We start from the raw sequence: 24,919 nt of genomic DNA, 5'->3' as shown, positions 1-24,919 counted from the left end.
TGGGATGACCTGGCAAATGTGTCCCCAGCAGATGAGAGCCCAGGTTCTTACCTTCATGACCTTTCTGCCTTCCCTCTGCTCTTTTATGAAGACACCTGACTCCCATCGTACTTCTTATTGTTAAGGCAAGAGCAAAAAAGATAGAACTGGGTGATGACTGAAAATAGCTAACCCACTTGAGAGTGATAAAAGCATCTGTTGAAAATCTGGTAAGCAGATCTCCTTGGTACCAGAAAAAAACCACACACACACACACACACACAAAAACTGGTGGGTGGTGCACACGGTACAAAGAAAGGGAGTCCCTGAATGTCAGCATCTGGCAAGGCCACGTGTAGCATAATCTGATTAGTTTTAAGTTCCACACCCACAAGCTGAAAGATAAAAACACACCCCCCTCCTCCTCAAAAGAGGTAAAAATCTTTAAGCATCAACACCACATTTACATTCTGCAAGTCAGCCTCTTCCATGGCCCGATTTACATCTTAACTTCTCCAGCGGAGTGGTGGAAGTGCAGTGATGAGAGGTGAGCTCACGTCCCTTTCCAGTTACCACATTCAGCACACTCAAGATTGCTTTGCTTTGATCTGGGAGACATTCCTTCGTTTAGTTTAGACTGAAGTGATTAAGCTGGAGATGAAGCCTTCTCACATCTCCTGCCATGCCTGGGATGTGATAATTGAATGTTCACTTCTATGGACCATTTTAACATGTTCTGAAGCTGTCCTGGGCTGGCTGAAGCAGCAGCACAGGGACCGGCTGGATGGCTGCAATTTGCACTGACCTTACTGCACTTTCTCAGTACTATTTTCTGGTTTTGTTCATGTAAAATGGCCTAAACTGGTACTGGAGTGGATTAATGGCAATATTTTATGTTTCCAGAAACTAAGGCTCAGGTTGGTGTTTGGCTTGAAATAGCTGAGTAGCAGTGAGAGACCAGAATATTGCTTGTCATTTTACAACTAATAATAGATTTCTAATATCTAACGTATTTTGTACTATGACCAGAGACAAATCAGAACAGCTTGTATAGCTTCTGTCTATTCATTCGTAATTTTTCTCTTTTCCATCTCCTTGCTTGTGACCTGATCGATACCAATGACTGCTAGGTTCCATCCTTACTCAATGACTCCTAGGACAGCCTCAATCTTCTTGACTACATTTCACATCCAAGACTCCCTATGTCTGTTACCATTTTGTTTCTCTCCAAGCCCAATTCATTCCACAAAGTCATCTTTGTAACAGAGCAGCCAGCCCTAAATGAGTGTTGTAGGGATTGGGATATCTGCAACAGCGTTTTATTCTATTATTTATGTAGCTTTTATATTGCTTTTTAATGTACTCACTGCTGCAGCAGATCACAGATTCTCCCTGAGCTATCCACACTTGCTACCCTAATCTTTTTTCCTGAAATAAAATTACGCCTCGTGATGGAGACCAAGGATACAGCTTTTCTTAGTGCACTCCCCTGGGATCAGGAATTTCTCTGTCAACGGATACATATATCAATGAGAGATGAAAAGCAGCTTGTGGAATGAGTTTTAAACATGTATCACATATTTCATTTCTGCTGCTTATGTGCTACTCAGAAGGTGTTTTTAGAGAGTTTTCAGCCCATACCTCATGGCTGCTCTGTATTTAATAGGATTTTTTTTCTCTTTCTGCACAGGAATCGGGGCAAGAGATTTATTTAAGTTGCCCACTCTGTTTTGTGAGCACCTCCTAAATATGAAGGTTTTGTTGAGTTTCGTGCTTACTTCCAATGTGAGCACATCTTAGCTTATATGAAAGCATAGTAACCCATAATGTGCGAAGCTGTAATGTAATCTCATCTCACTGGGACAATTTCACTGGGGGAGTGTGCCTCCTTCTGTGGATCTCTTTGTCACAACATGACTCCGTGTTACAACCCTAAATTTTAAGTGTCCAGAAGGGGAAGGCAAGTCTGCCTTCGGCCCCTTGCTGGTTTCTGGGGACTTGCAGTTCCATTGATGCCTGGGGTCTTCCAGATGTGCATATAGTTCTTTCCCTACATTTTTATTTGGGGGGATGTGGCAACACCCAAACCCACACATCTCCAGATCATTTAAATTCAACCAGATGTGGGAATCTTTCTTCTTACTTCTTTTTTGTCCCCCCTTTTTTTTTTGCTTTTCTTTTTTTCCCCACTTTTTTTTTTCCACCTGCCTATACTGAAGTGCACTGCTACCTTGCTGAATTTGGACTTTCTGTGATAGATCTAGTTCATTATAATAATAATAATACACAAAATTAAATATAAGCTCTTTTCTAGCAAAGGTATGCTGAGGCAGATAGAGAGTGATGAAAACAAAGCTGGGGGTTATCACGCACAGATTAGTACAGAAGTGGTGACCTATATAACAAGTGTTCACTGAGTTATCTGAAGTCAGTAAAAATAGCTGGTGTATCGTTTTGATAGTGATTCTTTAGCAAAAGGGCACTCTATGAGTATAGTGCAGGATTTTTCTATGAAAACAGAAGATAAAATTCACTCTGGGGGTAGCTTCATTCCCAGATAAAGTCAGCCCTGGTGTGTGAGTCCAGAGATAGGCTAATCATGTTTGCTTTATTTTGAGCCCTCTCGAATTTGCCAAAATATGATTAGGAATTACTAAAAGGGAAAAGGAGAGAGGAAGGAGATGCTTTTAAAAAACAGAATGGAAAATACGAGTGGCAAAAGAAAAAGCAAATACATAAAAGTTCTGAAGGAAAAGAAGATGGAGAAGGAAAATCCCAAGAGAGTACTGACTGCGTGTGTTTGTGAAAGTCGCGTCTTCAGATTTAGCAGCACCCAGCTTGTACAAGTTGTAATTTAAATAGATTGAAAAGATAATGCTAAAGACTACCAGGTTAGATGTTATCCTATTAATTAAGCCTTCACAGAGTTTTTATAAGCCCACCAAGAATCGTTCCTGAAGTGATCAGGAAAATCACTTTGAATCCTCAAAGTGATTGATACCTCCTGCAGGGAGAAGTAGCCACCCATGCGAGCTGTAACATAGAGCAGCACCTTCTCCTTAAGGAGAAAGCTCCAGCCTGCCCCCGTACTTTCAGAATGAGTCATCCTGGGGGAGCAAAATCATACTTCAAAGTGCAAAATAATGGGTCAGCTAATTAATTCTTTTAAATTGCCAGAGAAGTTCCTCCAAAATTAAATTCCATCCAGTTTCTTCTCATCTCCCATCCTGAGTCCTTCACTTCTCTATCTAGAATCGTGATTCCTCAGAATGTAGTTTGAATTTAACTGTTTAGTACTGACATCACTTTGCCTACATGTCCTCTACGCACCATGGTCCCAGTTGGATGATGTGAATCTGTGCACTTCTGTGCTGTGGTGAGAGGTACCATAAAAAGAGATTTCTTAAAAAAGTGGCAGTCTGATGGTTTAGTCTCAAGACTCAGTCTCAATTCAGGTCTCATTTATGCGTTTAAAATATATTAACCAGTGCCAGAAATTATTCTCTGGCCCTAAGACCTATAGGACAATCTGACCATGCCTTGCAAAGCTAAACTCTCATATCCTCCAGATGGATGGCTGTGTTCACACTGCTGAGTGACAGTGTGGATTATTTCAAGCCACTGGGGATCATTAGGAAGGGTTCAAGCCCAAACCCTACCAGAGACCCTTCTTATTGTTAAAAGCATTAAAATATCCTACCCAGTTATTGCTTATGGCTGTGCCTCAGCACTACAGGGATGGGGGCAGATGTGGTTCTGGATTGCAACCAGGGACTTGGGCCCCTGTTTCAGCTTTGCCAGAGTTTTTTGTGTGACCTTGGTTGGTAACTTAGGGTAAGATTAATTCCATTTAATGTTGACTAATGGTGGGGGTGTCTAATTAAACTAGTCATGTGTGTTCCCTCTCTGATCAGAGAAGGAAGGGAAAGCAAATTCAGAAGGTGAATCACTGCATTTTAAGACTGGTGTCAGAGACAAATGAGATTAATTGCCCTCTGGAAGTAGCTATTTCTTTCCATTAACTGTAGAGGAAGTCCACATTAGAAGAGTTTAGACTAGATGCCTGATTTATGAATGGCTAAAGTTAAGTAAAATTAGTCCTCACCTTAATCTTTATGCATGCCTGTTTCTCCACATGTTGAATGATAGAAATAACACCTTCTGTGCCTCACATTCCAAGGTGCCATTGCGCCAGAAGCGTTCTCTAACTACTTTGGAAAGAAATTAAACGCAGGAACAAAAATACAACAGAGAGAAAAGCCTTTACTCTTGAAACGTCTCAGTGATGATATGAACAGTACCACTTGGGACATGCTGTTGCTTTGGCCATTTTTCCTCTTTACATGTTGGCAACTGAGCACCTGCAACCGAGTGTTCCTAGTGTGGCCGTGAGACATGAGGGCAGTTAGCCTGTTTTGCGAGAGAGAAGTAGGAGCACTGAGAAAGGTTGACCAAGCAAGGGAGTGCAGGACCCAGTCTTGGCGAGCAGCTTTGAAGGTTTTCCTTGCAGTACTGCTCTTCTCAAATGACAGTGACTGTTTATTTTGTAGAGGAATGAAAGCTGATGACTAACTGTGACAGAGTTAAAGAGAAGAAATATAAGGGGAGAACAAAAGCTTGCATTTTCATAGCAAAAAATCCACAACATATAAACCAAGCATGGAATAACTGTCCCAGCTGATAACTCGTACTTACTTATGTGGCATGCTTTTGGAAAAGGAAGTTTGCCTCTTTAACTACCTCGTGTAGTTAAAGCAGCAAAAAAAAAAAAGACAAAAAAAGACCTTGTGTGGGTGTCCTAATAAGTGCTTATTCTGATCCAGATTGCAACATGTTACAGTTCTTTATGGGCACAGTTGTGATCAATAAGGCTTTCACCAGCACAGCCATGACCCAACACAATTCCTCCCACCAATGTCACTGTGTTATTGGGGGTAGCTGAGATACCTGTAAGTCCGTTAAATCTAATAACAGGTCCTTAGAGGCCACTTTGGGGTTTTTGGGGGTGTGTTAAATTACTAAATCTTGTTATTAACGCTTTTATTTTATGATTTGCTATTTCCAGGGCACAGACAGAAGCTTGATGACTCTAAACCTAGTTTGTTCTCTGAACGCCTCAGTGATTTAGGGCGCATTCCTCATCCCAGTATGAGAGTAGGGGTCCCGACCCAGAGCCCACGGCCCTCTCTGAACTCTGCACCAAGTCCTTTTAATCCACAAGGACAGAGTCAGATTACAGGTAAGAGACAGAACCATAGGTTTGACTTGCTCAGGCAACAGTAGTAATTGCTTATGGATATTTGTGTCTCAACTGTAGTAAAAGAGGCTGTTACAGAGTGAGAGATGTGTTCCAAGCAAAGCTAGGTGGAAAGTGGATTTTTTTTTCTATAGTGTTTGAAGCCAAAAATGTATTTCTTTCTTTCTTTAAAATATCTTTTTGCCATAAATCAAAATAATAAAAAGTAGTCAATCTGGGTAAATTGAGGAGGAGTCTGGTGAAATTCTAACTAACTGCCACATTGCTCTGTCTTCTACTCCCTGTGTGCAGTAGTACATATTAGCGTGTGATAGAATGAAGGTTTTTATTCAGTCTTTCTATTTTGCACTGGTGTTGAGGGAAGCAGCCAGCATTTAATGGTCCTTCTATTGGAATAATAACACAATCTTCTTACATGGTGGTTTCCTTCTAGCACCAGTGCTGACCACTGTTACAATAAATGAACTGAGTTATGGAGAAATCTCCAGAGTTTGCTTGTGAGGGTTGCATGCAACATTTATGATTGCATGCTGAGAGACAGATTTCATTGTGCTGAGAGAAATCATGAAGTACCATGTGTCACAGATTATAAGACTGAAATAAGATGTTTAACGGCAGCTATGCCAGAAGTTTGCAACAAAACTGTGAAGCCTACAAAATAAACTGATTTTGCCATTTTTTTAAAAAATTCAGAGCTGGATAAATTTTTCAAAAGAGTTTCAAAACGATCTCTACCTAATTTTGGCCATTTCTACATATTTGCTGACATATTTGTGTCTATGCAGGATGTGAAGAGGTGTTGCCCATGACCAACTCACTTGCTAGAACTATTGGAGAACTTCAGCTAGATGCCAGTCTGTCAACAAAACCCTTGGCTCAATTTACTAGACTCATTTGAAACTCAGTTTTGCTGCTGTAGTTGCATTTGCACCAGGAGTCCTTTGCCAATACCAGTATTCCTTTACTGGTAAAGCACTCCTGGTATAGACATAGTCTTTGAGTCAACCCAGGAAGATTTCTAGTTTCATGTTTCAAGTGGTTTTGACATGATAGCAGCTGAAACTTAGCGGTTTTAACAAAGTGTTGTGGCTTTCTTCTTCTTTCTTTTCCTTCTTTTTTTAAAGTTCATCTGGTTTATTAATTTGCAGTAAGAAAGAGAAGTAGGTGGGTTAATTTGAACCCAAAGCACTCAGAGAACTGAAAAGGAAAAATTGTTCCCATGAGCTGTGGCAAAGTTCTCCCAGATCTAGAAGTCTACCTTTAGCCAGTGTGAAATATTTATAATACATTAAATATGTCTATAGTACCCATTACATGCTACTTGCTGCCCACCAGCTTCCCGGAGCAGGTTTTTTGGCTGGGCTTAGTGTTCTGTTCATTGGACATGTGAAGTCAGGGCTCTTGTGCATATCATTTTCTGGGTAAGAACTGTCAGACTAAAGCCCAGCTTTTTTTCTAACCTGTTGTCTTCTGTCTGGTGGTGTTTGTTGACACAGTTCCTGAGAAAGCAAGGGGGAAATCCAGGGATATAATCAGCTTTTTTTCCCGTTCTTCCTTGTGCCTCCATAGTTTACCTATTGTGCAACACAATATCTAGGAATGAAGGAGGGTGAAATTCTTTCTGACCCCATCTGGTGATCAGTTTATGCCCTGAAGCACGAGAACTGAGATCCCCTTGTAATTTTCTTCCTTGCTAAGTGTAACCTCATATGCTGCTCTCATTCACATAAATGCCTCCTGTAGAAAATGTTCTGCTGGGTTTGATTAATAGAGTACTTCTCTGCCTCGTTATGAATCAGCAGCAGCATTTACAGATCCGGGAGGTGAAAACTTCAGATGAGTTTTAAATAAGCCTGACTGAAAAGAAAGCTGTGTGGCATTTGCTGTCTTCTCTTCAAACTTAAGAGTTCAAAGTGCCAGCTGGGACTTCATCAAGACATGTAAGATGCAGTGCTGGTTGAGCAGAGGGAAGGGAGCTGAACCAAGGAAGGCAGGCTGACTTTTCCATCTATTGTGAATTATGTACTTCTCTTGCTGGATAAACTCATGGTCATGGGGTAGTTTGGAGTCCCAAATTACTTTCATTTCCCAAAAACTGTGAGGACTTGTTTTCTTATTAAAGCTTGCAGTGCAGAAGTGGTCTAAACCAGTATTTGCCATGTTATTCCCCACACTTGTCTCCTCCTCAATTTAGAACAGGCAAACACCCAGCCCTCAAAGGCTACTCTTAGCTTTCTGGTAGCCCTCCCATTTAATAAGGTGATTAGTGTGGCATGTTACATCGGTCGAGCTCTGTGAATTGTGCTGGCTTCCCCACAAGGCTTTTTGGTGCTCTTCAGGACATTGATTGTAATCTGTAAAGCTCTACCTGCTTTGATGTTCCACCAAAGTGCTGGGATGCTTTTTGCGGGCAGTTCCTCCGAGTTCTTCTGGAATGAATGGATGCTCATTGCCACACAAACCATGCCAACAAGAGACAAAGTTGATGCCACAGACAAGAAGCCTCTTTGATCGAGTGTTAAGTGACCATGAAGAATTGCTAAACATCCGCCTGGTGTGATGGTAGGGAGTGAGTTGTTTGGGCTGTCCACCTCCACCAGTTTCCTTGTTGTGGTGCAGTATTCAGTGGGAATACCGTTGCCTTCTTAACATGGTCGCTGTGCTGGTGTGGCTTGGGTATATACTAAAAGGAGAACAGACCCTTGTCTGAAAATTAAGATTTTTTTTATTACCTTTATAGGAATTAAGCAAGCATTCCTTTAGAAATATCTTTGTTTCTTAACCTTTTTGCCTAGTAATTTAGGGAAAATAATTAATTCCTAATAACTTTAATAGTAAATGCTGGTTTCATACGACATAAAATTGCTAGTAAGCACATAAACTGTTTTTGTTTCGTTCCACTTGAGGTCTTGCATAGCTATTGCATGATTAAACAGAAATAATATTTAAAGGCTGGCTGGCCCACACCTGAGTCTGAAAGAACTCAGCACTTCGGGGGTCACTCTTATATTTCTTTTCTGTGTCTAGGTTGTGTTTATTTTCCTAGAGTATCAGAGTGCAGGTTGTACAAATCACAGCAAGTCACACGACCAGGCTGTGGCAGTGTAAGGCACAGAGTTGCCCTCATTGGACATGGCATTTTAACTAGGATTCTGCAAAAGCAACATCGAAGGGTGATTAAAAAACAGATCGTCCAATAAGCAGATGCCTTTGCTGAGGCAATGCAGATTCAATTTGAACCCTGCTTGCTGCCCATAAATCAGGAATGCTGTCTGTTCGCATTTGGATACTGGTATATTTGCCTGTTTTATTTTTCTCCCCTTTCCCTAACAGCACTCGCACAACTTGCTCGTGTATCCGATTACATTCCCTTTCAGACACTGAGCTGTTGCATCAGTGTTGCAGTTTAAAGCAAGGAAAACTGTGGTTTTTCTAAAACACAAACAGTGAGGATTAGCTTCTATCATCCAGGAAAAGCCACGGCACGAGGACCCCAGCAGCTGGGCTGCTTGGACTACAAAGTGGGAGTTAAGTGAGGTTTCATGCTCCATCACCACTGTGGCACCATCTGATCTATAGGCAACCTGTGACTTTCATCACTGAAATAACAACACTCAGAAGCAGGTCATGTTAAATGTTGGGCATTTTCCTCCTTCTCTCCCCATCACTTCAGGGATGTTATGCTCATAATTTTTAGGGTTATAGGAAGCAGATTGAAAGGCTTCAGAGCTGGATTACCTGGAAGTTAGTGAGGGGACCCATCTGTCCTCCAAGGCCATGAACTGCAGGACAGGTTTGAAGCACAACTGTATAGCTGTGATTAGACCAGCCCTATGCAAGTGCCTTGCCAGGGGATGACTGTGTTTTACCTTGAACCAGCAGCACTCTGAAGCACACATGGGTTTGTAGCTGGTGTACATCCGTCTGAGAGCATGTCAGAAAAAGTACATGGTTGCTTGGAACAGATAATTCAGAATTAGCCCAAGTAATGAGCTTATAGGGTAGATCATGCCTTCAGCTCCCAGTAATGTGGAATAAAAGCTACAAGGCTCATCAGATGAAGTGGTGAATTTGGGATTTCTACTGCCATGACACAGGGGTGGCTGCAGTCCGCAGTATTTTATGTAAATTGATTGCATCCTTCAGGCGACTGGCAAGTTGCCATTGTGAACCTCCATTTGGTAAAGCATGTGTCTCTCCTATTAAAATATTTCTTTTAACTTTAGTTTTTCCTCATCCTTTACAATTTAGTTGCCCTACTGGCATGACTTGTTCAGTAGTTTGTTTTTTGTCTATCTTTTAGAAATGTGACCCTTGGGGAGGTGGGAGGAGAAATGGTTGTAGAGGTTCTTCAGGCCAAAATCTGGTCTCAGTTATGCTTCTGTACATTGGCTCCATGTAGCTCCATTGGATTTGTCTTCATGGATTGAACTGGGCAATTCAGATCAAGCCCTAGGCTTAATCTGAATCTGGTCTCAATTATGCTTCTGTACATTGGGGTGTATCTCCATTGGATTTGTCTTCATGGACTGAACTGGGCAATTCAGATCAAGCCCTGGACTTTTAAAGATGCATAAGATATAGTCGAAGGAGAAAGCTGCATTTTGTTGTTGTTTTGCTGGGGGTTGGGGGATGTTACAGCAATAGTTGGATGCTCCTGTAGAAAGACATTGCAGCTTTGTTAACATCAGAAGTGAGGATACTTGCTTCAAGCGTTTACTGAAGACAACTCCAGACAGTTGTTTTTCAGTACTGCAGTAACGCTAATACAAGCAGCAACAGCAGCCAGTGCTAGAGCTGATGGCTGGATTTAAATGAGAGTGGTTTTGCAAAGTGCGTGCATGCATGTGACTTTGGGGTATTACAGCTGAGGAGCTGTGGGCCTGTGATCATGCTCTGATCTTCCCACAGCTTGGGAAATGGGAAATTGATTTATGTTCTTACAGTAAATCTGTGTGCTTCATAATCCAATGCTAAAGTAGTGGAAAAACTCATTCTTCAGGGCTGTTTATGGTTTTTTTCTTCTCTTCATTGACACTCAGAACATTTGCATTGACGGAAGTCACGTTGCTGTAGAGCCAATGTCACTGGTGGGAGAACTGGTCACTGGGGCTTTTTTCATTCTTTCTCTTTTTTTTGTTTTTAATTTCATACAGTGCATCCAATCTTAGACTGATTTTTAAAACCACTTGTCTGTTGCACATTGATGCAGTCAGTCCCAGACCACAAGGGTCAAACCATGTCTATCTCCCACTGACTATAAATGTGGCAGTAACACCTTGCAATACTCAGTATTTCCTGCTTCAGCAAGGTTTACCTGGAAGCAGAAGCAGGACTGAGCTGTGCGTGCATTAGTTTAGACCTCACCCCACTGACTTGTTTCAGCCGAGCTGCACACAGGCTCTCTCAGCATACACACGATATGCCCTGTTGTGAACAAATATGCTGAAAGCCGCGCTTTTCTTCACACCCACACAGGCATAACAGAAATGTTTACAAAAGGAGGACTGCTCTTAGGAATCTCTCCAAAAGTTTCAAGTGCAAATGCCAACTCAAAGTGGCTCTCTGCCTCCTTTAGCTGCTGTAAAGTGCTCTGCTAGCCCTTCCCTGTGGCTGCTGAATGGGAAGATGTGGGACTTTCTCCAGGGTTGTTTGCTGTATATTTATATTATCATTTTTCTTTGTTTTGGAGGGATTCCTTTAGGGAGGAATCCACATTTGCTCTGCTTCAGAGCTTTAAGGTTTCTCATCTGCCCTGGGCTTTTCGCAATTAGGAAGATGTGCTGTGCCTGCAGAGCACGTGGTGGTGTGGGTGATGGTGCACAGCCCATGGCCTACAGGGACTCGGTGGACATGCATAATCCTGACAGCTAGAGCAAATGGGGAAGCTGGTCTCTGGTGTAGGAGGCCAAAGAAAACCTCTTACAGGTCTGCTCATGGGTTCTTCCCGGCTGGTACATGCTAAATAGTCACTGCACTCCTTCCATGCCCAAGTGAGTTGGAGGTGACCTTCCTAAGGACATTGTCGTGTTTCCTTCAGAAGTGTCTGTATGGATCTGCCCTGGAAGTGCTGTTCTGGCATCTGGAACTTCCCTGTGGTACCCCCAGCACCTTCCTTTTCTCCAGGAAGTTTGGTTTTGTTACATGTAGGACTCAAAGAGATGGTCTGGTTGGGCCTCAGCAGCCAACGTCTCTGCTCCAGCAGCATTGCAAGGAACATCTATTGGTGGGACCAAAGGGTGCCATGTGGGACCCAGCTGCATGTCCGCCTTCAGGGACTAGACAGAGCAGCCTTAGACTCTGCCTCAAGACATTTCACTCTGGGGACTGCACATCGCTGCTGAGTGGGAATGCTTACCCTGTGGGCTAGCGATCACCTTTGGCTTGGCAAGGCGAGCGCATTTCGCTGCACTCTTCCCTCACGTCCATGCAAACCTTGGCCGCTGTCAGTCAGCAGAGGCTGGCTTTAGGGCATTTACTCTAGGGTCTGGTAAAACTTGTATCTTCACTTTCTGGTTTTCTAATGGGCCAGAGATGACTCTTGAAGCCAGTCAGCCCCAGGCCAAAATTTCCCACCCTGCCTTGACCATGACCTCAGCCACGCCTTGGTGTGGTGGAATCTCAGTAACCCTCCAGCCTGGGGTACTGTGATCTTCTCTTCAGTCACTGAGTTCTGATGCATCATCTGGTGTTTGATTTGGGTGAGGATTTTCCTCTATATTATTTCCTATTCCATGAGAAGACCTGGAGCTAAGTTGCTCGCACTCTGGTTTCAGAGAGGCTGAAGTTTGCAGCTGAGTATCTGGGTTGGAAGCTTCCAGCCAAGATAAGTGCCCCATTTAGTGAGTGAGGTACTCAGAGAGTCCTTGCACCTTAAAAAAAAATCACCAATTAAATACGCAATATATAATTATTGTCCTTAAATTTAGGTAGAAATTGTGTGACATAGAGGTAGGGTAAGTTACCCAAGTCCAATAGGAGATCTGCTTCAGAGCCAGAAACAGTCAAGTCACAGCACAGTGCCTTCACTAGCAGTCCATCCTGTTTTTTCTTTTTTCTCTAAAACATTTTGCAGTTTAAAATCTCACCATATTGTTCTCGCGGAGAGCTGAAATCAAATACATATATCTGAAAAAGAAACATGCTGTTGGGGCTCTGAGGGTGGAATGAGCTATAGGAGCCGTATATAAATTTAAGGTAGATGTCGTAAGAATATATGGTATGTTTTGGGGTCAACTGATTGTCCATCCAGCCCCATATTCTGCCTCTGACACCACTCTGAGAGATACTCTTCTGAAAGACCATGAAAATCTTTGAAAGACCACTTTTTGCCATTTTCTTTGTGTCCACACAGGTATTCACAGTTGTTGGATTAAGGATGTTACATGTACAAACAAGTCTAGCATGGCTGTTCAAAGTGGTGAGGGTGCCATAGACACTCAAGCTCTTGACATGAGGATTGTGCTACTAGAAGTGGCATGAACCTCCAGAAGGCAGTTTTCACCACCTTAGACCAAACTCCTGTAAAAACATCCTCTGTTGAGATTATTTTTCCCTCATCCTTTACCTGCTACATACTTTCCTTCCAGCACTGGAGCTGACCTAAAACCAAAACTTTAACGGACTCTGTTTTAGATTCAGAAGCAGAGATTGAAAAGCTCTTGCAGTTTGAAGGAGCTCAGATTTGAGATTGTGCTCCTGACACATCATTAATTTTAAGATTGTTTTCCCAGCAAGCCTAGGCTTTCCGTTCCCAGTTGAAGATCATTTACCATTGACTGCATGGTGAATTATAGTAGTGGAATGAGGCAGGGAAATATGTCGATATCAGATATAACAACGAGCAGTCAGTCAGATTTGAACCTGTGCCAATCTATACAACCCTAGCCTTGAAATTGTTAAAACAAAGAAGTTCATTACATTTAATGATCAAGTGTCCTTCAGATTTCTGAGGAGTTTATGTTAACCATTTATATTACTCAGCTCCAATATAAATGGCAAACTCCAGGAAAATCCTCTTAAAATTAAATTGGAGAGTTGAAGTTTTTTATATATCTATATAGTTATTTTGCTTCAAGGAAGTATCTGCTTTCCAGACATCTCTTCAAACAAATCATGTCTGAACAGAAAAAATAAACAAGGAATAACTGAAACTACAAGGTTTTGCTGTGTGGAAAAGCAGGGAAAGGAGATAAAAAAAGAAAAAATTCAGTTGAATTTCCTGAAAAACTGCCTTTGCTTATGCCATGTGGCTCTCAAATTGCTGTCTGCAAAGCAGGGCCTTAGCACAGTGCTTTGGTGTAACAGGTTTTCCAAATTGAGTGGACCTGATGTGCTTCACTGAAAATATTGGGGAGGATTTGAAGGGATGTGCTACAATTTCTATGAGCCACTTCAGAGATAGTTTTCTGTTTATCATGCAATGCCCAAAACAAACTTCGGGGTTGAAAGTGCTTTGATTTTATCGATGTAAAGAAATAAAAATAATAATTTATGAGGCATTCAGTGATATCTTTATCAGCAGATATTAACTGAGAGAAGATGGTTTATAAGTCCAAATACCAGTGAGTAAAACTAGGTCTCCCTCTCTCTCACTTAGTGCAATCCAGCAGTGCTTTAGTAAAAAATAATCTGCATTTATCCTTAAAATTATTTCCTTATAGTGAGCTGTAGCGAATACATCAAAAGGCATCATTAACTTCTGATAGTTATCCCAAACCATTTGGTTTTATATTGTTGTAATTGAGGCGACTATAGGTAATGGGGCAAACATCCAAATGTGACATTTTTGGATGGATGCTGATAAGATTAATGATACTTTCCTTCTTGGGTAGTATTTTCAGCACTGAAAACACTACTGTGCAATGTTTGAACTGAATAACAACTTGGCAGGCTTGCCAAGTGCTGAGTGCAGAGTCTCCTAACCTCTGAAGTCCACTTCCTAAGCTCTCAGACCTGGGTCTCGTACTTGCTGTCTGCTTACCGGTCCAGATCCTTAAGGACTGGTGTAACACACTGGTAAACCTAGATGAGAGACACCAGGAATTTGCGGCACAGCTCCCAGATCTTTTAAAACTCTGATCACTGCTCCATTCATTTCCCCAAAAAAAATTGTTATGGGCAGGGAAAAGCACAGAGCAAGGCTGGAAGAGTTGAGTCCTAGAGGAGCAGGTTGTGTTTCACTTCATTCTCATTCCTTGTAGCACCATGTAGCACTGAGTGTATGTTCAGTCATCCCACCTGTCAATTAGGCTGTTGATGCCCTAATTTTTTTCTTATTTTTTAAAAAAAATTCTCCTTTTTTAATTTTTTATTTTTTATTTTTTTATTTCCTAGACCCCAGGCAGGCGCAGTCATCCCCGCCATGGTCCTATGACCAGTCTTACCCATCCTACTTGAGCCAGATGACTTCACCATCCATTCATTCCACAACTCCCCTGTCCTCCACTCGAGGCACAGGACTTCCAGCCATTACCGATGTGCCCAGACGCCTCTCAGGTAAAGACCGTGTTTTGCCTAGAAGAATTATGCAGATAGGAACAGGACTGGCAGAGGTTGCCTTCATGGCCTCAGGCAAACCTTAATATGAAGAGCACAGCTCAGTCGGTGTTAACAGGGTTACTGCATGGTGGGTGGGGGTCAGAATCCCTTTTTTTAATTTGTTGATCTGAACATGTATCATTTGAATGTCTCTAGGTCCGTTTCAGATCAAACTATTTTTAAGTTGTGAACCTGATTCTATGAATGCATTCTCTCTTTTTTTCCCCCCCTATAAGAGGATGTTTGCTTGATTGTTTTAAAGTAGTTGTGATATTCTTTATTTTTTGATGCTTTACGTTTGTGGTGTGTGTGATGTTACGCATCCTGACAGAGAGATGCCTTTATTTCAATAGTTAAGGCTAAGGTGCCTTCTCCTGCATTTCAATCCAGTAGCACAAGAAAGCCTATTTCCGTAGTCAATGTGTACTTAAGATACCTATCAGAAACTAGCTGAGTCACTTAAGGGTAGAGATTGGACAAACTGTGCTTTGGAATGATGCAGGAGAGAGGAAATACGTTTAGGAACACAGACAAGACAGCAGTGAGAACTGAGACTTTTTTTTACCAAACCAATGTACATTTACATACTGTGCAATTCATCTCTAATGGTCTCAGTGATAAAACCATCTGTGTGAAGTAATCTGATTGCCCCAAAGTAAGATAGAGTCTGTCATGGCACACAGTCACCTTGTATATCATGCCAAAAATGAGGAACCTTAGGGGAGGGAGGCTCAGTATTAAAGCCCCAGCCTTGCAAGTGTGGAAATATTAGCAGCATATGCCAAAAAAGCATGTGTAATGTAAAGAAAGTCTTTATGATTCATTAATGAAAACCAAAGAATCAGTCTTATTACATCTATTTTTGCATGTTTGCAAGATACTATTATAATCTTGGATGCTGCTGCCATACACCTGTTTGACTCGCAGCCAGGTGAATTTCTTGCTGTCGTGTTTTCCCGTTCCACCAAGCTTATAGCGCTGGAAATGTTGATCCCTCCACTGAGCTGCATCACTGACAAGTTGAATTTCAGCCAGGAGGCCTGCAGGATTTGATTAGAGTAGACTCCTTGATTGCTTTCATCTTGGAAGAGGGAAGCTTTGTTTCTCAAACAAACAGCTGGAAAAACCTCTACAGTCCTAGCACATCCCTGCCTTCTCAAAGATGCCAAGCTGAGGTTTGGCATTTCCATGTGGGCTGGGGGTTTGAGGTTGGTGGAGCAGGTTCCTGCTGGCTCTCTGTGCAATATGCTGACTTGGTTCAAAAAACTCGATTGGCTTGATGCTGAGGAAATGCTTTGTTTGGACTGAAACAGGTTCCCTTTGAGTCAGAGCCTCCTGATGGTCTGTGTTGTCGAATGGTTATTTTTGCAATTGTGCCCCCAGCAATACCTGCAGGAGAGGCTCGACTGGGACCTCGGCAGATGTACCACAGCATGCTTGCCCTGCAGCCCTTGCTTGTCTGTGTATTCAGACGTGAGTGCCTGGCATGTGGGCACAGGCAGAATGACTAAAAGACCTGTCTGTGTACATTATGTGGCCGAGGACTGAACTTTTCTGCTGTACTGTAAAGTTGGTTGCCTTTACGCTTCTTGCCTTCTATCTTTTGGGGACTTGACTGAAACCTCTGCAGTGCTCTTACCTTTTCTCAGCGTGGGGATCTTGCTTCCAGTTAGATTCAAGATTGAACAAGGGGAATTTGATCTTCCACAAGTGCCAGAGTTTGTCTGCAGTGTTTGCTGATGTTCAGAAATGCAGAGCAGCATTTTTGGAAGGAGGATGAGTGCTGATGCTCAGGCTGTAAGGAAGCACGTTGCAGCCCCAGCTGCAAGCCCTGAGGTTCATCTCAAGGGTTTCTACCTAGCAATCTCACAGGGAGGGAGGGCAGGATCTAACCTCCTTTATGTTAAAGTAGAGAGAGAAATGCAAGTTTAAAGCTGCCCCTTACAGCAACCAGTTTATCCCTCGCACAGGGAGAAATGCAAATTCCGCTCAGTTACTTGATACATCTTTCAGGGGATAACAAAGCTTTGATGAGGGGCGGAAATTACTGCTAAGAAACATTAAAATGTTAGAAAACTTTGGGCACCTCCACTGCATGAGGGAAAAATTAAGAGTTTTACAAGGCCTTGAATAAAAGCAAGCTATGCTTTCCAATACAGTGGCAAAAATCTGGTTATCAGGGCTGTTAAAAGTATACAAGGTAATTTTAATGAATGCCATATTTACTGCCTGTTTTTTAACATCATGCAGGAGGGAAAATGGGTAAAACTACCCCTTAGGCCCTGGATGTCAAACCTAGAGGCACAGGACTTCCTACCTGCCACAATTACACATCACCCAGATTTCCACAGGCCTCAATGGCTTTGCTCAGACAACTGCTTAAGTTGTATTCACCTAGACATTGAAATGTACCATCTAATGAAGCCTTCTGTCCTTCAAAAGAGTGGTTCCTGGTTGTATTGTTAGTGGCAGCCCTTAAGAGCTATTTTTGATGGTACTCCAATGACCAGAAACACATCCATCCCATGTTTTTCCTCCCTGTCCTGGGATGGGTACATCTCTTGGTGGAAAGGTTGCCTGTGTTTCAATTCCAGGTAAGGCTGAGCATCGTAAGAGGTTTGCGGCTGTAGGACAGGAGGTGGCAGGGGACTGGCATAGCAGTTCCCTGTCCCATGGGAGAGGGGAAAAGGGCAGCAGGCTGCAACCCTGAGGAGTTATCGGGCAGGCTGGTGTAATGTGCCTGAGCTGGTCGTGTCAGTGTCTAGACTGATTTCTTTGCACAACTGAAATGTTTGCATGCATGCTGCAGACACGTGCAAATGAGTGCCACGGCTGTCAAACTTCCAAGTATTTATCTTTTATTCGCTAAATGGGGATCAGTGCTGTATCTGCAGTGTCAGGTAGCTAATTAATGATGTGTCACACATATTTGGGCAGTATTCAACAGCAATAGCTGAAAAGCAGAGCAAAAAAAAAAGGTTATCTGGCATCGCTCATGGAACTTTTGAACCAGTGGTCCCTCTGGTGCATAAGTCTCCTGTTCGTATCAAGAATAAATAAAAACTAAGCTCACAAGGCCATGCAGCTGAGTTGCCTTATTGCACCAACTCAGTCATAAAAAGAGCAGGATTCCCCATATTTTATTAAAATATCTGTCTGCTCAGACTTCCCCAGAAGACAGTGAAAGTTGGTGGCCTAGCAGATTAATATTCTTAATTAAATAATACTGTAATGGAAACCATGGGAATATAAGAACATGGTCATTTTAAAGAGAGTTTGCCTGAGGGACATAGTCTTATTGCATGATTCATAGTGAATGCACTCAGGCTTTGTGTCCTATGCATAACCAAAGTGCATGTGGGATGGGGAGCATGAGTGTCTATTATGTAATTAATGTATATGATTCATATAAATACACACCACATTTTTACATAAAGCTTTGGGACTGATCCAGCAAGTCCTCAGCACATGCAAGGTGTTCAGAGCAGGGAGTACAGGTCGGGTTGTTCCTGCAGTCACAAGAGGGGTGTTCTGCAGCAGGTAAATGAGGTATAGAGGTCCCCAAGGTAGACATCTATACCAGAGACTGTCACCCTCAGGTTCCTTTTGAGTCAATGGGGACAAACTGGCATTTGTAGGACGTGACCAGTCAGCAGATGAGCTGGACTGGTCCCTCGCAGTGCCTTGAAAGAGCCTGTTTGCCTCCACAGGCTCTAAAGCAAGCCTAGGTGAGTAGTTCAGGTACAGGCATGTCTCATCTTATAGTCTGCCTTTGGTGAGGTGATTTAAGAGATGATTTAGCTGTCCCATAAACATATCCATATCATTGCCTTTCTACACGTCAGTCCTGATTTAACCCTGCTATGTTCTGCCTCACCCTGACCTCTGCCTGCTCTGTGATTGCAGGGTTTGAGCTTGCATTTGATTTTGCTGAGAATTCTGAGAAGGGAGGTGGGAGGACAACTTTGTCCCCTACACTTCCTGGACCTCCTCACCGTTCTGCCTAAATGCTAGTCACTTGCTTTTGTTTCACCTTTGAGAGACTCTTGTAAGGTCAAGGTCTTAAGGTGCTGGAGGACCTGCCCTGCAGGTGTAACATGTACATGTTCAGTGCTGGCTTTGGAGGAGCCTGTCCTACACAACTGTTTGACAAATGCCCGTATGACAGAGGAGAAAAATAAAACTGAATGTGAATAGTAGGACAAATCACCAAACCTACTTTTCAAGCCTGCACACTTGCACACTTTGCAGTTCGTTGTCGGTTGTGGATGCTGGCATAATGCCACCAAGCCCAAAATCTCTGTCCCACACGCTGGAGTTCCCTCAGTGTGCAGGGTGGGTTTTGCTGTCTTCATATTTACTGTGTCACTGAATAGGGACACTCTGGGCTCAGCCTCTAAATGAGGGAAGTTTGCAGGCCCACCCCTCTGAACTAAAGTGGCCAGCAAGTAGTATCTTCAGCAATAAATTACACAGTGGAAGGGCCTGGACTGTTAAATACAGGTACTGTTAAATTGGCAGCGAGGTTGGTTTTGAGTGGGGCTGGCCAGCATGGTCACAAACAGATCCCAGCTGTGGTGTGGGAGTGAGCAAAGCCCCAAACCTGTTCCCATGGACAGCTTGGAGGCAGCCAACCTATTGTGGAGGCTTACAGGGTTTAGTACTATAGCTGTGGCCAGACCATCCTGGTTGGGTCTAGAGCCAGAGAATGAGCCCTGACCCTGGGCTGTTGGCTAGTTTGAGTGTAGCCAAACTTTCCCATTAATTCATCTCACTCTGTACGTATCACCACATCTTTTTGGACCATCCTGGACCTTCATCAGATACTGAATTTAAGAAACATTCCTGCTCTCCCAGTTCTCTGAGGGCTGGCAAGTGTAAATGCAACCCTGTGAATACCAGCCATGCCCTGATCAATGACAATACTGTTCCTTTACCCAATTCAGTTTACATTCTTGTAAGCCTGCAAATCTTAAAATAAAAAACCACATATACTAGAAGCAGCTCCAGCTGAACCTCTGGATTTAGTGCTTGTATGTTAATGAGAAAGTGGCCAACAGTGATCGGCTGTTTTTTCTTGAGCTCCTGTACTGGTTGTCGTCTTGAGTTTCTAATCCTGAATGTGAATTACCTTGGATTTTGGTTACTGACACAATATGCGCAGGATCTTTATAATCAGGATTTTACCTTTTGGGGGAATTTGGTCTTTGAAAAAATACAAAATACTAAGTTCAAGAATGAAAAGATGCTTATCTTCTTCTAAGGAGCTCAGAAAACTTTATAGCTACCAAGTAAAAATGGTGGTCATGCAAAGTAGCGACTCTTGCATCACTTAATTTCTACTAACTTCATTAAATGTTGTGGGTAAAAAAGCACATTTCAGGACAGGACTCTTAACAGGAGAAGGCATTAGCGCTGTCTCCAAAATACAATTCTTTTGTTCTTTATATCCTCTGGGAAGCAGAGAAATGGTTAATACAGTGGCTGTTGCCAGCAACAGCCTTGGTGTTAGCATGTCCTGAAATGAATGAGCAGTTCACGCTTCAGCAGTATTGTCTCAGGCTCTTGGCAAACCCAAGAAGCCAGCTCTGTTTCTGGTGCGCTCACTACGCTGTGATGTTTTTCTTGGTGACTATAACAATTTTCACTCTGTCTTCATTTTTTTTTCCTTTTTAATGGAAGCTGAAACACTCAAGGTTGTGTCTGTCTCCATTTCTCCTAGCTAAGTTTCAGTGCTTTCCCGGCGAGGTGGCACTGAGTTAAGGCAAAGTAAAGAACCTGGGGGAGCTTGGGTCTTCAGAAACAACCCTCTCATTTTGCTACCATCCCTAAACTTGTAACTTGTCTCTTTTTTTAAAAATCATTATTTTTCAGTGGTTCTATTTATTTTGTTTACCGCAGGCTGTCCATTTTTAGTCTCCTGCCCACTTGGTGCCACCTGGGAATCCCAGCACCTTGGCACTCTTCTGTGGGGTTTCAGTAGCAGCCTCTCTGCTGGGTAGAATCTCCCATTGGAGTAATTGTCCAGGAGATGCGTTGCATGATCCCTACCTCAAGGATGAAGGCCAAATTTTTCTAGTGTGGGTGGCCTCAAATTAGGTACCTATACCCATATTTAGGTGGTAAAACAAGTAGGCTGATTTTCAGATGTTTGAATATTATAATGCGTGTCTTTAAGCCCTTTTCATTTACTTAAAACAGCTGGCTTGAGAGGAAATAAACAGGAAAAATGGAGGCAGAGGGAAGGAGTTTTATTCCTGAAATAAGGGATGTAAAAAAAATACCAAAAAGAAACAAGTGGAATGTTTTTAAATGGAATAAATTTGTTGCTGATACAGGCAGGAAATAGCACACTCAAATATATGTGGATGTATAGATATATTTTTATCTGAGCTTTTTTTTTGCAATGTGTTTTATATTTAGGACACATATCAAGATTTGCATCTGTTTCCAGAACTTGCTGCTAACAGTTAGTAATGATGCCAAAACATACTTTAGTTCCAGCTTGAGACCAAATGATATTCAGGGCTTTTTTTTTTATTACTAATTTAGGGTCTGATATTAATTAAGGAAATTTTCCATAAGTGCCAGGCCTTTTCTGAAGAACTCATTAAAATTATATTAACTTAAACCGGAATCACAGTCTGAGCATGCTTTGTAATGATTATTCTTACTGACTCTGCTGGGTTTTGTAAACAGAATGCTAATTGTTAATGGGGCAACTGGGCACTTGATTCCAGACTTTCAAAGGGCCAGATCTGGAGCCCTTACCTAGATGTGTGTTCCCAATAAAGTCAATAAGCTCCTAACAGGAAGGCCGTGGGACTGAGCACTTTGTTTCATCCTTATGCAAAGGCATGTGATGATATCTCCATTCCCTTGGTGGAATCGCCGTTGATTTTCTACCTAGGATGGAAACAGCAGTGGTGGCTGATGCAGGACGACATGTGTCTTGATCTGGAGAGGGAATCTAGCTAACTCCATACATGACACTCTCTGGTACATATAGGGTGGTCGGGATCATTTATTTTGCCCTTAAGTCTCTGTGGCCTTCAGTTTTTGTTCCACTGAATTTGGTTTAATTAATTGCACAAACTGAATTCATGAAATGATTCTGTAAAATGTGGAAGAATTTGGTCCTTCTCAGATTGCAACAGTGTTTGGTAGAAGATAGAAAGAAGGGTGTCTCATGCCTTCCAGGAGTTGTGTGGCTTAAAAGGCCCAATTCTGCAAATCTTACTCTGAAAAATACAATGTAAGAGGTAAAATCTGCTGCTGGTAGAAATAGCTGGAATTGCCTTGACTTGTGGTGAAATTTCCTCACATTTCTGGCCATGCAGAACCTGACCGTGCTGAATCTGGTCAGGAAGGGAGTGTTGGAGCTTACCAGAGCTTCACAACACCTTTTTGAAGTGGTTTAGTAATGGTTGTTGGCCCCATTTTACAGATGTCCAAATCTTCTCCCCTCTTGATGGGTGTTTTAGCAGAAAAGGATCTGGTGTCATTCCAGCTTGGCTGTCAGATTTAAAAGAGCATTAATATTGGTGATACTGGACTGATACTGGTGATGAAAAGGAAGGTAAGAGCCATGCAAGTGGTTCATCCTTTCTGTGGCTGTGCAATGGTATACAACGAAAACAACGTAGGCAGCGAAGGGGAGGAAGATGAATGAGATAAAATGAAGATGCACACCTTCACATGGCTTGTCAAAGATGTTATTAAGAGAGAAAGAGCTATTTCATATGCATAAAGGGAGTGTACTTGGGGACACTAATCTGGAAATCTCTTAATATTTGTTTTCAGACTTGCTTAGAGAAGACTGAGGGTAGTGATCAAAGCCGGAGATGCCTTGCTGAGCTTAGGACAGGTTGCCTCTGTCCACAAGAGTGGTGTGCGGGCATTGCAGGGTTCCCCGGAGGAGAACCTGGCCCTGCACCCACACAGTGTTTCTGAAGCTCAAAGGAGTTTTTGTAGAAGGCAAGGATTTTTAACAATGGGGAAGATTTATCTATAAAGGCCAGGAAAAAATAATTTGATACAAGGAGCTTTACACAGATAAATGGATTCATAGCTTATTAATACAGTGAAGCACGTGTGGTCATCTACTTTCAGCACAGCTGAAAGATTTCCCCAAATTAGCTCACTCTCATTTGAACTCAAAGATAACCTTTGAGAAAAAAAAAAAACCTAAAGCAAAACTGAACAAAAACTCCAAACCACCACATGAAAACTCAGTTGGTCCTCATTTAAAAATTTCCAGGGAAGCAAAATCACCACAACCTTTGGTTACAGACGCTAATTAAGCTCTCTTTGGAAATGTGGGTCCTATTACTAGTCTGAATTTGTCTAACTTTAGTTTCCACTCATTTGAACTTGTTATAACTTTGTCTGCCAGATTGCAGTGCCAATTTTTATTTCTGAGGTTCATGTGGGTTCCTGTGGGGTGACAGATACAACAAGGAGGTGGGTGAGAAAGGAGGTTGCTGTGGTGGGTCTCAGGGAGGTGGCGGAAGCCATATGGATATTGTGGGGTGCAGAACTGGTTCAGCTTGCAGAGAGGCTGGAGGGGCATTGTGCAAAGTATTTTAGTCATTTAAGTTTGCTGTGGGTTCGCTGTGATCCCTCAAACAGTAGAAGTTCCCTTCCCTAATCAGCCAAACTCCTATGGAATCCACTGAAAAGGAGTTATTTTTGGTTGAATTACTAGTGGAACTCTACTTTTCCAACCAACCTGGAAAAATGGACAGAGAAAGAATTTTTCACTGACTGTACGCTTCTGCAATTCCTTTAGGAATTTTTCTGGTTATGTATTTGCCCAATTGTAATGCCCCCCTTTTTTCTAAATATTAAAAAGAAAGAATTTAATTACTCATCCACTACCCTGGATAGAGATTCTGGAATAAGACAACAGGACATGCATTCTCCCCTAGCTTTCAGAGACTGTGTAACCTTTCATTTTAAGAAATTCAGCTATAGGGGGATTTTTTTCTCCAGGTTTAGTTAGCTTTTGCATTGTCAAAAGCAAAGAAAAGTCTACAGCTCAGGCTGTGGCCCCCAGCCAGAGCAGCCTCTTTGCTCTCCACATCCATAATTATTCCACAGGCAGATTGCAAATAGAAGAGCTGGAACTGCGTCAAGTCCTTGGTATTATGTGGACCAGGCAATGCTCTCACTGCATGAAGAAGTTTAGTTTTGGCAAAAAAGGTATCATACATTTAATGCAGGGGTGTTTGTGTCTCTTTAAGAGAGCTTGTGGAGGACAGGAGTCACTGTTCTGCATCTTCAGCCCTGTCTGAGCCATGTCACCTCCAAACTTCCCAGTCATTATTCCCAAAGTTCTCTCTAACCACCCATTTGACCTTTTATCATACAGTAGCTGTGAATGGTTGCTGTAATATGTTATTCTGTAATATAGAAGTACTGCGTGCAGACAAATGCCGAAAGCCTCTTTGGGCTCTTGTGAGAAAGAGGAGCAGCCATGCTGAGAGAAAGGGGAGCACCAGAAAAGAACAACAGCCTGGAGGACTTAGAAATAAAGATGAATTCTGAAAGCAAAATGAAAGTGGTACGGCATCTCATATCGATCTTTCTGCCTCTTAACATCGCATTTCTGTGGTGATGAGAAGTATGCTTGCATTAGGAGCGGTACCCACAAAACCTCTTTCATTTAGCTGAAATGAAGGGTCCCTACACAAGCTCTAGTGATGCCACATGCATGGTTTCCACTTACTATTTTTAATGGTTAACTGGGCTATTGCTGTCTGATCCATAGGCATCAATGCTTTTTTATGCCCCTTTCTATTAAACAAGTGCTGTCTAAAATTGGTAGAATATCATGAAGCTGGCAGCTAAACGTACATCCACCTTGTTTTGGTTTATATAATCAGGTTGCACAGTGGGCTTGCTTGGAAAACAGTATTGCAGCACATGTACAGGACCAAATCTATAAGGCACACCATTTTTAGGTAACAGATGTCTGTAAAATCACAGCTTGCTGTATTTAATTCTATGCTGAAATTACGTTTTGTGTTGTGTTGAAAGCAAAACATGGGATTGAAAGATTTCCACAAACTAGAGATCAGTCCTCTTAGAAGGCTTCACATGAGGTTTGGACTTTAGCTGGAGCACCCGAGTTTGGCTATT

At 42.3% G+C, this 24,919-nt stretch overlaps 1 protein-coding gene across 3 annotated transcripts in view; it reads left to right on the top strand.

Annotated features, from left to right (window-relative positions):
- Positions 1–24,919, top strand: part of RUNX2 (RUNX family transcription factor 2) — a gene marked incomplete at both ends in the record, with an annotated part of 224,263 nt that overhangs the window by 111,791 nt on the left and 87,553 nt on the right. For 2 of the 3 annotated variants that reach the window (XM_080616198.1, XM_080616200.1), the window contains 2 exons: positions 5,045–5,218; positions 14,573–14,734. In XM_080616198.1, the coding sequence (XP_080472324.1) occupies positions 5,045–5,218; positions 14,573–14,734 (336 nt within the window). Of the gene's footprint in view, positions 1–5,044; positions 5,219–14,572; positions 14,744–24,919 lie in introns of all 3 variants that reach the window. The other variant, XM_080616199.1, reaches the window with a different exon arrangement.

Source organism: Psittacula echo, assembly GCF_963264785.1.
Source record: "Psittacula echo genome assembly, chromosome: 4".
Lineage (NCBI taxonomy): Eukaryota > Metazoa > Chordata > Aves > Psittaciformes > Psittacidae > Psittacula > Psittacula echo.
The sequence above is the reverse complement of the archived record's forward strand: the minus strand, read 5'-3'. Positions and strand labels throughout refer to the sequence as shown.